The 16,290-nt window shown below is 50.6% G+C and overlaps 1 protein-coding gene and 2 non-coding genes across 3 annotated transcripts; all 3 read left to right on the top strand.

The window, feature by feature from the left end:
- The first annotated feature begins 5,642 nt into the window (after positions 1–5,642).
- RACK1 (receptor for activated C kinase 1) lies at positions 5,643–15,161 on the top strand. The gene is made up of 8 exons (XM_518165.9): positions 5,643–8,380; positions 9,722–9,893; positions 10,428–10,575; positions 12,505–12,600; positions 12,913–13,023; positions 13,857–13,997; positions 14,375–14,485; positions 15,052–15,161. The coding sequence occupies exons 1-8, from the start codon at positions 8,038–8,040 to the stop codon at positions 15,115–15,117; spliced, it is 1,188 nt and encodes a 395-aa protein (XP_518165.4). The 5' UTR covers positions 5,643–8,037; the 3' UTR covers positions 15,118–15,161.
- On the top strand, positions 8,693–8,760 carry LOC112209339 (small nucleolar RNA SNORD95). The gene has a single exon (XR_002944080.1). It is a non-coding gene; the product is annotated as a small nucleolar RNA SNORD95 (small nucleolar RNA).
- Positions 10,175–10,253, top strand: LOC112209317 (small nucleolar RNA SNORD96 family). Its single transcript, XR_002944060.1, has one exon. It is a non-coding gene; the product is annotated as a small nucleolar RNA SNORD96 family (small nucleolar RNA).
- Positions 15,162–16,290: the final 1,129 nt, after the last annotated feature.

The raw sequence follows: 16,290 nt of genomic DNA, 5'->3' as shown, positions 1-16,290 counted from the left end.
ATTTTTAAAATCTGACCAAAATGATCTTGAGCCACCTATCACTTCTGATACACGTGGATCACACGGGTGACGAGACAGGAGAAAACTAGGGGAAACAAGTTAGAAAATAAACTGTATTACCTTCTCCTATCAAAAAAGGTCTGGGGCTAGAGCTGGAGCCTCAAAACAGAAGGGATAATAAATATAGGGTTTTACTTTGTGCCTGACTTTTTGAAAATGGGACGGGGGGCAAAACCTAGTATTGGAGCAGGTAAGTGGGTTCTTTCCGTGTTACAGCAGATGAGGGTGATGAGGAGCTCCTGGAGTCCTGGAAGAGAGAGCAGCCTGTGCTGACAGAGTTAATGAGAGGACAGATCTAGGAGTAACAGGGTCTGAGGAGAGGAGATGGCCTCCCAGACCATGAGAACTAAAGGTTGTGATCAATTTCATCGTAGTCTGTCCAAACCAGAGAGTCCTCAAGTGTGGTATGAGAATCCTGGGTGTGGGGCAGTGAGCTCATTTCTGCTCTTGAGAAGTGTAGGAGATGCAGCAAGGTTCCTGCTCTCAGGAGACCTGCACAGATGGAAGGAAACGTTCCCCTAAGTTATTACTTGTCTCACCCCCTCCCTCCCCCAAAGGAAGGGGAAAGATAGACACCTCGGGGGTTTGAATTAAAATAGCCCTTTGGAGGGTTTTTTGTTTGTTTGTTGTTGTTATTGTTGTTTTCCATTTTTTTTACACAGCTCCAAACAGCCAACTGAAATAAAAATAGCCTTTAAGAACAAGGAGGCTTATCCTGTATAGCGATTCCCCCTGCTGAGGTTTGTGCTTAGGCCTTCCTAGCTTTCTCGTCTCATCTTTTTTCTTTTTTTTTTTGAGTTTTGCCCTTTTCGCCCAGGCTCTGGAGTGCAGTGACACGACCTCGGCTCACTGCACCTCCACCTCCCAGGTTCAAGCAGTTCTCCTGCCTCAGCCTCCAGGGTAGCTGGGATTACAAGCATGTGCTACCACACCCAGCTAATTTTTTTATATTTAAAAAAAATTAAAATGTAATTTTAATTGTTGGCCAGGCTGGTCTCGAACTCCTGACCTCAGGTGATCTGTCCACCTCGGCCTCCCAAAGTGCTGGGATTATAGGCAGGAGCCACCACGCCCAGCCATCTCCCCTCATCTTAAGGGACCAAGATCCCAACTTAGAGCCCTTTGGTTGACAATTCCAGCTGGCAGTAAGCAGAGTCCTACAAAGATAAGGAGGGAATCCAGGTGGCCTGGAGAGGATCCATGGAGCTCACATCCCCTTTTTCTCTGACATCTCTTAGGCACATGGAATCCCTTCTCCTACAGCAAAGGATGTGATTTCTCAGCAGGCCCTGGCCATTTCGCCTTAGTGTGAGCAGAGAGGACTGCCCTTCATCCCTCATACAAATTTGAGCTAGCCAGCCCCAGGGTTCCATTCTGACCTTTTTCGCACTCTGGTTCATATGAAGTCCTCTCTCCAGTAGAAAGCTGAGAAAATGAAACTTGGGTCATTTTTTGTTTCTCTCTACCATCTAATGCTACTTTAAATCCTTTGACAAGGAGGCTAGAAGCTTGACTTCTCCCTGCATTTCTTTTTTTTTTTTTCTTTTTTTGAGATGCAGTCTCCCTCTGTTGCCCAGGCTGGAGTGCGGTGACGCAATCTCGGCTCACTGCAACCTCTGCCTCCTGGGTTCAAGTGATTCTCCTGCCTCAGCCTCCCAAGTAGCTGGGATTACAAGCATGCACCACCACGCCCAGCTAATTTTTGTATTTTTAGGAGAGACGGTTTTGCCATGCTGGTCAGGCTGGTCTTGAACTCCTGACCTCAAGTGACCCACCTGCCTTGGCCTCCCAAAGTGCTGGAATTACAGGCATGAACCACCGCGCCCGGCCATCCCTGCATTTATTATAGTCCTGTCTGGACCATCCCCTTTCCACAGCCTCTGACTCTGTATCAGCCAAAGCACCCAGGCCTAGCCCACAGTCCATCTCCCAAGGAAGCCCCAACAGACAACAGAATGCTTTCTGGGGGACTGCTAGACGTCAGACTTCTGCCTAAAATTTATGCTGAATCTTTATCAGGAAAATAAACATTTTTTTAAAAAGTTAATGACCAGGCTGGCCAACATGGTGAAACCCTGTCTCTACCAAAAAAGACAAAAATTAGCCAGGCATGTAGTCCCAGCTACTCGGGAGACTGAGGTGGGAGAATTGTCTGAACCCAGGAGGCGAAGGGTGCTGTGAGCCAAGATGGCACCACTGCACTCCAGCCTGGGTGACAAGAGTGAGACGCTGTCTCAAAAAAAAAAAAAAAAAAAACCGCAAGTGATCTCTGATCTCTTTGTAAGATTTGTTCCAGGAACTGATTTAATTTCACAGCCGACCTCACTAAGAGTGGGACAGCACCTATACTTGTACTCCTGTTTCCTGGTCTCCAAACTTTTTGTGCTTAATTTTTTTTTTTTCTTTTTGAGACAGGATCTTACCCTGTCACCCAGGCTGGAGTGTAGTGATGTGATCATAGCTCACTGCGGCCTCCAACTTCTGGGCTCAAGCGATCCTCCTGCATCAGCCTCCTAAGTAGCTGGGACTACAAGCGTGCACCACCATGCCTGGCTAAAATTTTTAAAAATTTTATAGCGATGGGGTCTCACTGTGTTGGTCTTGAACACCTGAGTTCAAGTGATCCTCCCACCTCAGCCTCCCAAACTGCTGGGATTACAGGTGTGAGCCATGCTCAACCAAAGAGCTCCTATATACAGAGGCCAATTCTAGACACTGGAGTGAAGGAAGTAGTGTAGGGATGAGAGAGCCCTCTTAGTCATAAGGTCTTTAGTAAGTACTCAGTCCCTCCTTTAGTGCCACTTCGTAGGAATCTTGCACCACCACCCCCAGCTAAATTTAGGGTCCCCCTAGAGACCTTCCTGTACAGCATCTCAGCCTTTGGCTTGACTCATTTGTCTTGATTACTGCAGTGGCTTCTTAACTCTTCTTGTCTCTAGTTTTACTCCTCCAACCTAGCCGGCACCGTGACAATAAATGCATTTTTAGCAGGTAGCAATAAAAACTTGTCCTAAAAAAAGAAGCAGTCTAGGCAGGACAGTGCTGAGATCAGACTTTTTTTGTTGTTGTTGTTGTTGAGATGGAGTCTCACTCTTATCACCCAGGCTGCAGTGCAGTGGCATGATCTCTGCTAACTACAACCTCCACCTCCCCGGTTCAAGCAATTCTCCTGCCTCAGCCTCCCGAGTAGCTGGGACTACAGGCACGTGCCACCAGGCCCAGCTAATTTTTTGTATTTTTAGTAGAGACGGGTTTCACCGTGTTAGCCAGGATGGTCTGGAACTCCTGACCTCGTGATCCGCCTGCCTTGGCCTTCCGAAGTACTGGGATTACAGGCGTGAGCCACTGCGCCCGGCCGAGATCAGACTCAAAGAAACTACTCTAGGCTTCAGGACAAAATCCAGATCCCTTAGCAGCAAGGCCTTCCAAACTAGGGCTCCTTGACCCTCAGGGGTTTCACTCCCTCCTAAGGAGCCCTCAAAGCTATCCCTACCTTACCTCTGCACCTATGCTGATCCCTCTGCCTGGAACGCCCTTCCTTTAACTACTTGACCTTTACTTTTCAACCCATGAGGCTGGCCACCAAAATTAGAATCTTCCACAGGCCAAACCCTCCACTGGGTGGTGAGAATGCAACACTTAGCAGAAACAGAGCAGTCCTTGTGAGGAGACACCTGAGGGATAAGAAGAACCAGTATACACTACACCACCGCTGTGAAAGCATGAAACAAATGTGACCTAGACCTGAGGGTCCCAGAGGCTTCCCTGAACAGGCAACCTAAGCTGAGACCCCAAGAAAGCTTAGATTGAACCGAGAGGGTTGGGGAGGGATGTGATGGGCCTTCCAGGCAGAACAATGTGTGTTCTGTGTGGGAGAGAACTAATGAGTTTGGAGGAAGAGGGGAGGCCCAGTCTGGCCACAAACACAAGAGTATGGGACACGCCAGAGGAAGCCACACGGATTTTGCAGGGAGACAGTAAGGATTTTGGTCATCATCTTAAAGTACGTGGGAAAGCCTCCTGCCCAGAGTTTTAGCTGGCAGTCAGCAGGCCCTCTGGTCCTGGCCACGCACCTTTCCCTCAGCCTCACCTCAGCATTCAAGGGAAAACCTGCCACCGCGCAAGCCCTCCAGGGTCTGGAATGCTGGCAGGAGGGGATGGATGCCTCTGCTCCTGGAGAAAAGGGCTCTGGCAGGGAAGCCTGAGGGGCTGGTTCCAACTGTACAGGTCCTGTGGACTCCTCAGAAAAGGAATGGTGAGATGGATTTTCATAGGAGAGCCTCTCCAATTTCTCCTTGGGACTTTTTTTTTTTTTTTTTTTTTTTTTTTGAGACGGAGTCTCTCTCTGTCGCCCAGGCTGGAGTGCAGTGGCGCCATCTCGGCTCACTGCAAGCTCCGCCTCCCGGGTTCACGCCATTCTCCTGCCTCAGCCTCCCGAGTAGCTGGGACTACAGGCGCCCGCCACCACGCCCTAATTTTTTGTATTTTTAGTAGAGACGGGGTTTCACCGTTAGCCAGGATGGTCTCGATCTCCTGACCTCGTGATCCGCCCGCCTCGGCCTCCCAAAGTGCTGGGATTATAGGCGTGAGCCACCGTGCCCGGCCTCTCCTTGGGACTCTTACCTTGTATGGAATGGTAGTGGTGCCTCTGGGGTCCCAGACACGGGAGAGAGGAAGCAGCCCAGGGGCTGGGAGAAGTGGTGAGACCCAGAAGAACGGTGGACCCAGTCAGGAAGGGTCCTGCCAGCAGGGCGTGGGCCAGCCTCGGGGTCTTCCCCAAAAGGCAGGTAGGGGCCTCCAGCAAGCTTCCCACCTCCGTGAGGCTGGAGAAGAGGCCCCCTGGATGAGAAGGAAGAGGCCGGCAGGCCCGGCGGGCGCAGGCACAGGTAGACTTCTGGTGGGAAAAGCGTGACTCAGCCTCCTCCAGCGGCTGCAGGACGTCCCCCCGCTAGAAAGGGCCGGGCTCCCTTTGCTGACCCAGAGTCAACCCAGCGATTCCTCCCGGGGAGGCGGGGGGCCCCTGCCCCGGCCCCGGCCCCGGCCCAGAGCGCATGCCTATGCCGGGAGCTGGGCGAGGACGGGGGCACAGCCACAGCTGGGTGCCCAACGGGAAAGGCGGCCGTTCCCCCTCAAGCTGCACCTGAAGGGGTCCCCAGGGTCGAGGCCACTTCTTCGGCTCAGGGTTGACCTTCAGTGACCACTGTGGCCTGCGGGCATCCCCTGGGAGGGACGGAGGGGGATGGAGGAAAACTCTAAAGGGAAAAGCCGAATCCTGCAGGGTCTGGTCGTTGGAAAGCCAACCATACAGTCAGCCCTCCCTCTCCTCGGGCTGCCATCGTCATCCGGGTCCACACGGGCTCTAAGACAAAACCCCAATTGCCCCCAAGGCCCCATAGGAGGGGCGCTGCCAGAATCGCCTATTTTTAGTGAAAGAGAACCGGGCCGGGAGACGGCGGCAGGGGGTCGGAGCATTCCCGAGATCTCGGTCTGGGTGTCGCGAGGCAGGGAAAGAGGGCGGCCCCGGAGCGGAGCGGAGCGGGAAAGGGGGCGGGGCAGGGTGGGGCCGGACGTGGCAACCTCCCGCTTCCGGGACAGGGACCCGCGGCGCGGCAAGGCCTTTTCCTTGGGCGTGGGTGGGGACCTGGACTCCCTGTGGAACGTTTAAGAAAAAGAGAACCGAATGAGGTTTCGCGAAAGGAAAAAAAATGTAACTGTGATCTAGTGCTGTTGGCGGCCGCGAATGGAGAAACCGCGTGTTCTCGAGGACAAATTGGAACTCCTCGGCGTTTTAGGTCCCCAACCCGGGAACCCCTCGCACCGCGAATCTCAGTCCACAGCGGGAGGCGGGTGTGGTCGTTCACCTATTTGTGCCCGAGGGCTCAGGGAGGCGCTGGCATGACCCGAGTGGGGGGCAGCAAGCTGGTTAGCGGGAGGGTGAAGGCAGGGGTCTTCCACGACCACCACAATCACCTGGGTAGGGATTGAGTCCCGTAAGAACAGTCAGCTGGGGGTGCCAAGGAGGCAGGTGATGTATACAAACCTGGAGCCTTAGGATGGTCCACAGGCTGCGGAGGACCACAGCCAGGACAACGTCCCGGAAAGCCCAAGGGAGACTGCGGCGGAAGGAAGGGGAACCTACAGAGGACCAGGCGAGCAAGCTGTTTCAGGGAGGGATCCTGGCCTTCTCTGCACACCTGGGCGTCTACAGCCTCCGGCAGCTCTGCCACCGTCCCTCGCCTGTCTTCTGCCTTTACGCAGGCTTTCTAGCAGACATTGCCAAGGTTCTTCTCCAGGCCTTCAAGGCCCTAGGTTAACTGCACCCTCCATTTCCCTGCTCTGTCCTCAGCCCCTCCACACTCCAGCTCAGTACGTTGGCACTAACTCTTCCCTCCGATTGAAATATTTTTCCCCCATTTGACTTCCCTCCACAGGAACATTATTCTCCCATATACCCGCAGGGCTCTCTCCGTGTCTCTGTTCCAATGTTCTCCCCTCTTCGCATACCGTAGGAAGTAAACTGCAAATAAAACAAACCAGGGTCCCCCCTCTGTCTTGTTCACAGCTGTGTCCCCAAGACCTAAAATAAGGCCTGGCACCCAAGAGGTGCTAAGTTTCACAACATTTACTCTGCCTTGTTCAGGGCGCTTTACATTTGCTTCTTTACTTTCCACACCACCATGTAATGTAGATACTAATATTATTTCCAATCTTATTTCACAGATGAGAAACGAAAGTTGATAGATGTCACAAATAGAAAAGTATATACTTAGGTATAATGCCCCCTTTATTTTGCATAGATGTTGGTGGCTGCTATCATCCTGATCTGTGCCCCTGTTTAAAACTACTTGAATAGACATGGTGCCAACACTGTCTCTCATAGTCAGAGATGGGTGAGAATGGGAGCCATTACTTATTTAAATTCCTGCGGTAGAGCGGAAGGCAGAAGGACAGTTAGGTATCCGTGTTCCACCGCTTCCCTGTCTGGGCATGTCCTTCAGGGCACAGTTGGACCCCCAGACCCCTGGGCTTTTGTGTACGCTGGCTGGGCCCAGAGAGAGCTTTCCACTAGATGTCCCCAGAAGTCAGAACCTTAAGGTCCTCCTTTGGGCATTTCCGTTTCTGCGAGAGCTTCCCGTGTTCTGGCCTAGGCAGGAACGGATTGGCAGTCTAGCAACACACAGGGCAATTTTTACTTTATTATTTTATTGTATGTATGTATGTATTTATTTGAGTCGGAGTCTCGCTCTGCTGCCCAGGCTGGAGTGCAGTGGCGCGATCTCGGTTCACTGCAACCTCCGCCTCTCAGGTTCAAGGGATTCTCCTGCCTCAGCCTCCCGAGTAGCTGGGATTACAGGCACCCCCCACCACGCCTGGCTAATTTTAATTTTATTTATTTATTTATTTGGAAAGAGGTTGCATCATGTTGGCCAGGCTAGTCTTGAACTCCTGACCTCAAGTGATCCACCCGCCTCGGCCTCTCAAAGTGGTAGGATTACAGGCATGAGCCACCGCGCACGGGAAAAGGGGACCAATTTTTAGCTCATCCAGAGTAACCCTCTCCTGCCTTAGTCCAGCCTGGACTAAGTCCTTCCGGAGTTGGTGTGCATCAGAACAAAAACCTCGTGAGGGGAGAACACCCTCCGGAAGCACAGTTTTAAAGTTTATTTTTAACATTTTAATACTCTACTTTTTAAATTGCCCATCGTTACCCACGATAGTGAAATGAAAATTAAGCTCCCCTGGGGTTGCCCCGTCAACCCTCCCCGCACCAAGTGGAACAGGCGGAGCTCGAGCTATGCCACATAGGGGCGGGGAAGCAGCCAGGCGGTCCTCACGGGAATGTGCCGTACACTTCACCTCTTTCGCTTCTCGCTCTACATCATCCGTGAGAAGCCTTTTTAAACACTTGAATGTGCTTGTTTCAGAGTGTATTTGTAAAGTGCAGTCAGATTTTGTTGTACGGAAGACGGGACTGTGATGCCGTGCAATTTCCCTCTGCCTTTTGCATTACATGGCGCCGCCATCTTGAGCAGAAATGTATCATGGGGCTCGCCATTTTGCATGGTCGAGCGGGTATTTCCGGTTCCGGCGGGGGGCTTTTCTCTCTCTCTTTCACTGCAAGGCGGCGGCAGGAGCGGTTGTGGTGCTGGTTTCTCTAAGCCATCCAGTGCCATCCTCGTCGCTGCAGCGACACACGCGCTCGCCGCCGCCATGACTGAGCAGATGACCCTTCGTGGCACCCTCAAGGGCCACAACGGCTGGGTAACCCAGATCGCTACTACACCGCAGTTCCCGGACATGATCCTCTCCGCCTCTCGAGGTACGGACTAAGGTAGATTTCAGGACCCGAGATTGCAGGGCTGGGGGATTCCGCGTGTCGTGTAGGGGATTCCGCGTGTGGTGTGGCAGGCCGGTGGCGCGCGAGTTGGCGGGGACTGACAGACTTCTCTGCCCCATTGTGAATTGGGGCGTGCGGACCCGAGCCTAGGCCTCAACCCGGGCGAACCACATTGCAGATGAGAACCTACGTGTACATCAGCTCGCAGCTGCTAGGAGGGTTGGAGAGTTGGAAACTTTAAAAATATCTTTTGCCTTCTCCTTCGTAGTGTGGCCGGGGGCCTACGGGCCGGGCGGGGCGGTGATGACCCCAACATGCCATCTGAGTGTCGGTGCTGAAATCCAGAGGCTGTTTCTGAGCTGCCGCCCGGCCCAAGGCTCGTGGGGAGGCAGGTGGACTCCAGAGGACCTCGTGGCTCAAGTCTCGGCCTACTTTTTCTGCCCCTGGTTCTCCCCGTCCCTATCCCTGTGTTCCTGACTGCGTTTAGACGCTTCTTGTGCTTCCGCTTTGCTGCTACACTGTTAAGAATTGTCTGACTTTTGAATCATGTCTGGCTGTTAATCGTAAAATTTGTTGAGTGGGACAGGTTTCAGTAAAAGCATCCAATCCTGTAGCGCCTGAAGTGGCTTTTCCAGCATTCATTACTACATTTCTGTCGGCCCTCAGAGGTAGGCATAGGAGGCCCCAGCTACTCTACAGCCACAAACTGCTGTGCATTTGGTTGCAGAGAAGACACAAAGTGGCTGTTGAGTTCGTCTGAGTTTCAGGAAAGGGTGTCTGTATTTCTGGCACCTAAATTAAGTTCTCAGGATACAGGCCGGGCGCGGTGGCTCACGCCTATAATCCCAGCACTTTGGAAGGCAGAGGCGAGTGGATCACTTGAGATCAGGAGTTAGAGACTAGCCTGGCCAATGGTGAAACCGCATTTCTAGTTAAAAAATTAGCCAGACGTGCTGGCAGGTGCCTGTAATCCCAGCTACTTGGGAGGCTGAGGCGGGAGAATTGCTTGAACACGGGAGGTGGAGTTTGGAGTGAGCCGAGATCATGCCACTGCACTCCAGCCTGGGCGACAGAGCGAGACTCCATCTCAAGAAAAAAAAAAAGTTATCAGGGTACAGTTTACCTCTACGTGCGTTTTTAGTCTGGAATAGAGCCACTCAGTCCTGGTCTGTAACTGCTCTTGTCTGTTCTTTCCATCCCTCCTTAAGCGTCCTTAGTTGTTGTTAACCCACTCATGACCTTGACACTTAGTGAATTATCCAGTGTGTTAACAAACGGGCTGCGGGTTCCTCACTGATTTTTCTTCTGTTTTACCTCCTTTAGATAAAACCATCATCATGTGGAAGCTGACCAGGGATGAGACCAACTATGGAATTCCACAGCGTGCTCTGCGGGGTCACTCCCACTTTGTTAGTGATGTGGTTATCTCCTCAGATGGCCAGTTTGCCCTCTCAGGCTCCTGGGATGGAACCCTGCGCCTCTGGGATCTCACAACGCAAGTAGCTGCTCACTTAGCTCTGGGGCCTTGGGAAAAATCTGGGCAGAAATGAGGTGGATGCAATTGGCTGGTTTCCCAGGGGAGATCCAGTCCATTTGGGAACTGGAAAGCAGAGCACACCTACAGAAGATGTTTGGCCTCCCTCACTTTAAATAAGTTACTCAGCATTGCTGAGGAGTGTGGCTGAACATTTTTGCCAGGTGCAACAGTTCTGAGTGGGCAGCAGTTTGAACATGTTTTACCTTGAAAGCTCAGGTAATTGGCAGGTGGAATTAGAGGGTCCTGGTGATGACAGATGGCATTGTCAACCAATCCCCAAGTGGGAGTGAGGACATGTCCTGCAATTCTGAAGGGATTCTCTGTCACTTGGCTCTTCTCTTTCATATACTCAGTCACTTGACTCTGTGATCAGAGCCAAATCCAGGGTTGTATGAGTGATGCAATGAGACAGAGACAAAGCCCAGGAAATGGGTCTGACCGTTGAATGAGAGTGTTTGCTAAGTCTGAGAATGACAAACTCCTCCCTCTCAGGGGCACCACCACGAGGCGATTTGTGGGCCATACCAAGGATGTGCTGAGTGTGGCCTTCTCCTCTGACAACCGGCAGATTGTCTCTGGATCTCGAGATAAAACCATCAAGCTATGGAATACCCTGGGTGTGTGCAAATACACTGTCCAGGTAAAGTGAGCCATCTCCAAGGATCTCTTCCACCCTCTTAACCTTTGCCTTTTTTTTTTTTTTTTTTTTTTTTTGGCGACAGTCTCACTCTGTTGCCCAAGCTGGAGTGCAGTGGCGCAGTCTCGGCTCACTGCAACCTCTGCCTCCCGGGCTCAAGGGATTCTGGTGCCTCAGTCTCCCGAGTAGCTGGTACTACAGGTGCGCAGCCACCACGCCTAGCTAATTTTTTGTGTTTTAGTAGAGACAGGGTTTCACCATGTTGCCCAGGGTGGTCTCAAACTCCTGGGCTCAGGCGATTTGCCTGCCTTGCCCTCCCAAAGTGCTGGGATTACAGGCGTGAGCCCCCACCTGCCTATCTTTGCCTTTTTTTTTTTTTTTTTTTCTCGGAGACAGTTTCGCTTGTTCCCCAGGCTGAAGTACAATGGCGTGATCTCGGCTGACCACAACCTCTGCCTCCTGGGTTCAAGCAGTTCTCCTGCCTCAGCCTCCCAAGTAGCTGGGATTAGAGGCATGCACCACCATGCCCGGTTTTGTATTTTTAGTAGAGACAGGGTTTCTCCATGTTGGTCAGGCTGGTCTTGAACTCCCAACCTCAGGTGATCTGCCCGCCTCAGCCTCCCAAAGTGCTGGGATTACAAGCGTGAGCCACCGTCCCCCGCTTTCTTTGCCTTTTTAAAGTCTTGTCTGGGCTGGGCTCACGCCTGTAATCCTAGCTCTCTGGTAGGCCAAGGTGGGAGGACTGCTTGACAGGAGAGCAGCCTGGCCAACATAGTGAGACCCCATCTATTTAAAAAAAATTTTATTTATTTTTTTTCTTTTTTGAGATGGATTCTGGGCTAGATCGCAGATTTGGGATCGCAGATTGGGGGCTGGATCGGGGATTTGGGGATGGGTGGGGGGTGGTGAAAAGGTGAAAGGGAGTTGCCGCAGCTCAGAAGCCGATGGTTGGGTGTCTGAGAAGATTACAGGCGTGTGCCATCATGCCCAGCTAATTTTTGTATTTTTAGTAGAGATGGGGTTTCACCATGTTGGCCAGGCTGGTCTCAAACTCCTGACCTCAGGTGATCTGCCCACCTCAGCCTCCCAAAGTACTGTGATTACAGGCGTGAGTCACCGTGCCCGGCCTTATCACTACTATTATGTTTTGTTTTGTTTTGTTTTGAGACAGTCTCATTCTGTCGCCCAGGCTGGAGTGCAGTAGTGCGATCTCGGCTCACTGCAAGCTCTGCCTCCCGGGTTCACGCCATTCTCCTGCCTCAGCCTCCCGAGTCGCTGGGACTACAGGCGCCTGCCATCAGGTCTGGCTAATTTTTTGTATTTTTAGTAGAGACAGGTTTTCACCGTGTTAGCCAGGATGGTCTTGATCTGACCTCATGATCCATCCACCTTGGCTTCCTAAAGTGCTGGGATTACAGGCGTGAGCCACCACACCAGGCCCTATTATTATTATTATATTTTTTTTTGGAGATGAAGTTTCACTTGTTCGTTGCCCAGGCTGGAGTGCAATGGCACAATCTTGGCTCATTGCACCCTTCGCTTCCTGGGTTTAAGCAATGCTCCTGCCTGAGCCTCCCCAGTAGCTGGGATTACAGGCACCCGCCGCCACACCTGGTTAATTTTTGTATTTTTGGTAGAGACAGGGTTTCACCATTTTGGCCAGGCTGGTCTCAAACTCCTGACCTCAGGTGATCCACTTACCTCGCCCTCCCTGGGATTAGAGGCGTGAGCTTCTGCGTCCAGCCACCATCTCTAAATTTTTAAAAAATTTTCTTGCCTGGAATCTAAAGGGATTCTATTGAGCTTAAAGGTTTGGGTTCTTGGTTTTTGAAAGGTGCTGCTAGCCATCATCCTACTGAGGGGTAGGGCTGGGAGGTCTAGCATTTCATGGGATAGGACTGTTTGCCCTTATTTCCTTTTCATCTTCTGTAGGATGAGAGCCACTCAGAGTGGGTGTCTTGTGTCCGCTTCTCGCCCAACAGCAGCAACCCTATCATCGTCTCCTGTGGCTGGGACAAGCTGGTCAAGGTGAGTGTCAAGCCAAGGCAGGGGCGGCTTTACCAGTCAGGGTGTGCTCCCAGGTGGTCATACACTCCAAGTCCTGTGGAAAGCTTTACAGATTCCCTCAGTTGACTCTTTCCCTTGTCACATGGTCTGATGTCCCTTGTAAGTCAGCACACTGCATTGGATATGTGTTATAATCTAACGTGAAGTGGCCAGGACATGTTACTGAATGAGAAATGGCTACCGTATCCAGAAGTGCCAAGCCCTTTTTTGTTGGGCCTGACCCTAGCTCATCAAGAGCTAGGATGTTCACCTGTCAACCGCACGTCTATGCAGGTATGGAACCTGGCTAACTGCAAGCTGAAGACCAACCACATTGGCCACACAGGCTATCTGAACACGGTGACTGTCTCTCCAGATGGATCCCTCTGTGCTTCTGGAGGCAAGGTATTTGGGGACAAGGCATCTCCTACTCAGTGGAAGACAGCGTCATGGAAGGAGCACTTAGCCAGCGTCTCTAACGTAAAATGGCAAACGTTAGCCAAGATGGTTTTAGGAGGATAATGAGATAATGGCAATCTGAGAATATGTTTCCAAAGATTACTTTCAGCAAATGACAGTTAAGGCATACTATCTGGAAGAAAAAGATGATTTTCTATAAGCCTGTGGGGTTTTTTTTGTTTTTTTTTGTTTGTTTGTTTTTTGTTTTTTTTTTTTTTGAGACGGAGTCTCACTCGGCTGCCAAGGCTGGAGTGCAGTGGCGCGATCTCGGCTCACCGCGACCATCTCCCGGGTTCAAGCAATTCTCCCATCTCAGCCTCCCGAGTAGCTAGGATTACAGGCACCCGCCATCACTCCTGGGTAATTTTTGTATGTTAGTAGAGACAGGATTTTACCATGTTGGCCAGGCTGGTCTTGAACTCCTGACCTCAGGTGATCCGCCCACCTCGGCTTCCCAAAGTGCTGGGATTACAGGCATGAGCCACCACACCCAGCCTAAAGTTGGTTTCTTGAAGCAGTTGATGAGATTGGGATCCTGGTTTTCAGAAATGATTGGAGTGAATTATGTAAGTTGGGAGGGGTTTTTTGATGGGGTTGGTAAGGTCTTACGTTAAAGGAAAGGTATACAGAGATAAATATTGGTACTTGAGTCATTAGCTTTCAAAGAAGCCTGGGGTAATGGAGGAAAGGTAAGAATTGATTCTGACAGAATCTTGAGATGGGCAGAATTAACATCTGGAAGAGGTCACAGCGTCCTGATTTACCTTACCTGTGTCCAGGATGGCCAGGCCATGTTATGGGATCTCAACGAAGGCAAACACCTTTACACGCTAGATGGTGGGGACATCATCAACGCCCTGTGCTTCAGCCCTAACCGCTACTGGCTGTGTGCTGCCACAGGCCCCAGCATCAAGATCTGGGTGAGTATGGGTTACAGTTGACTGGGTACCTGGCTGCACTCTGAGCCCTGACAATGTTTTGGTTATTATATATGCCATCTGGCTCCCACCTGGGAGCTAAGCTTTCTCAGCCTCCACGTAATTGACATTTTGGTCTGGGTAACTGTTGTGGTGTGCAGTCCTGTACATTCCAGGATGTTCAGCAGCATTTCCAGCTTCTACTAGATGTCAGTAGCAAACCATCCTTCCACTAGTGGCAACTGAAAATGCATGTAGGCATTGATACATGTACCCCAGGGAGCAAAATCATCCCTTTTTAACTTGAGAATCTTGAGGGGCTTTTAAGAGGGGACTCTCTGATTGGTAAGTCTTAAGGTTGCTTTTGCCCTGTTCCCCAGGATTTAGAGGGAAAGATCATTGTAGATGAACTGAAGCAAGAAGTTATCAGTACCAGCAGCAAGGCAGAACCACCCCAGTGCACCTCCCTGGCCTGGTCTGCTGATGGCCAGGTAAGTGGGTCTGTCCTTTCAGGTGATTCTGCTTCCAGTTAATTTTCTCCCTCTCATTCTGTTGGTATATCTAGTCTGTCAGACACAAGAGCAGTGTCCTTGGCATAAAGTGAAATGACAAGCCAGGTTGATGAGGATGCCCTCGTTTGCCATGCCAGTGAATGTGTTTCTGCATCAGAGGGAAGACTGATGTGGAACGCAGTGGCTGTCAGCCTTCAATTAATACCTTAATTAATCTGACCAGTTTTCAAATGTCTGGAGCCTTATCACCAGCTGTTTCTTCCTCAAGGAATACATAACTACCACTTACAATCTGGCTGTTAAAATGAGAGCGGTTTCTTATAGTCTACCCAGTGTTGCGGCACATGCCTACTGGAGGCTGAGGTGGGAGGGTCTCTTGAACTGCAGGGGCTTAAGGCTGTAGTGAGCCAGGATCGCACCCCTGCACTCCAGCCTAGACAATGGAGCAAGGTGGATGGATCTCAAAAAAAGCCACTTGGGCTGAATCTAGTGAGACTGCAGAATTTATGCCAGCCTGACCTGTCACTGTCATTTCTTCCCTGCAGACTCTGTTTGCTGGCTACACAGACAATCTGGTGCGAGTGTGGCAGGTGACCATTGGCACACGCTAGAAGTTTATGGCAGAGCTTTACAAATAAATTTTTAAAAAACTGGCTTTTCTGACTTTTAGGTTTTTTTTTCTTATATGCAAAAAAGCTCCATTCTATCTACATTGCTTACACATTAAGTTTGCACTAGCGAACTGGATGCAAGGTATGGACTAAGTAAACAAGGCTTTGAGGGGGAAGGGGAGCTGTCCGTCTAAGTTCTCAGGATTGGGGTAGCATCAGGTGGGATGTTTGTGAGAAGTCACATAGCAGTTTCCCTGAACTTAAACCCCATCAGCGTCCTACATACCAGGTGCAGATCATCAGGGCCTACCTTCAACCTGGGGAACCTTCTTGAGGGAAAGAGCTGATTATTTCAAAGTGGTTGCAGTCAGTTTTTAGAAAAAGCAGACTCCGCAGGTCCAACCCCTGACACGTAAGAGTGGAAGATGAATCCTCATTCCTCTAAAGATTTGAACATAATTCAGAAAACTTAAGCTTCATGTTAGCAGTCTCTGTCAACATGGTCTTTGAGGAAAGTCAAGGGTTTTTAATTCTTTAAGCAAGGCAGTTCTCACCAGAAGAACTTAATTCAAAACTAATTTATTCCTCAGGTTAAAAGTTTTGGGGTGGTTGGTCTGGAAGCATTCATAAATAGAACCATAAAGTTGGCCCTACTAAACATTTCAACTGCTACTATAACCTGGCCCTCAACCCCCGCCCCCCCCCCCACACACAAACACAGTTTATTCATGAGGATAGATGCCTTGTGAAAGGCCAGAAGTGAGCCATTAAACTACAATTACAGTTTCCAATAGAAACCTCAGTACAGGGATGGAATGGTTCAACATTCGGCTGAGACCCCCACTACCCTTGCAATTTTCTGTGCTGACTAAGCAACTACAGCATATTGAAGGCCCACATGCACCCTCCACTTCCTACTCCCCTCAATTTATAATGGTGATGAGGCATTTCTGGCTTCAGTTTCAACCAGGTGTGGCAAACATCTCTAAGTAGACTGAACAGTTAGTAAATTAGGTTAAGATATTAAAATGGGGAGCAGGGTCCACATCCCTGTTGAAATAGGAGCCTGCCTGGTAACAGGTGCAAAGCATGCCTTTAACTGCAACTAACCAGTTCAGTTGTGTGGCTTCTCACTGCAGGGGTGGCAAAGGAAGAAATCCTGAGTTACACCCT

The sequence above is a fragment of the Pan troglodytes genome, chromosome 4 (genome assembly GCF_028858775.2).
Source record: "Pan troglodytes isolate AG18354 chromosome 4, NHGRI_mPanTro3-v2.0_pri, whole genome shotgun sequence".
NCBI classification, from domain to species: domain Eukaryota; kingdom Metazoa; phylum Chordata; class Mammalia; order Primates; family Hominidae; genus Pan; species Pan troglodytes.
This window is presented reverse-complemented; position numbering and strand designations above follow the sequence as displayed.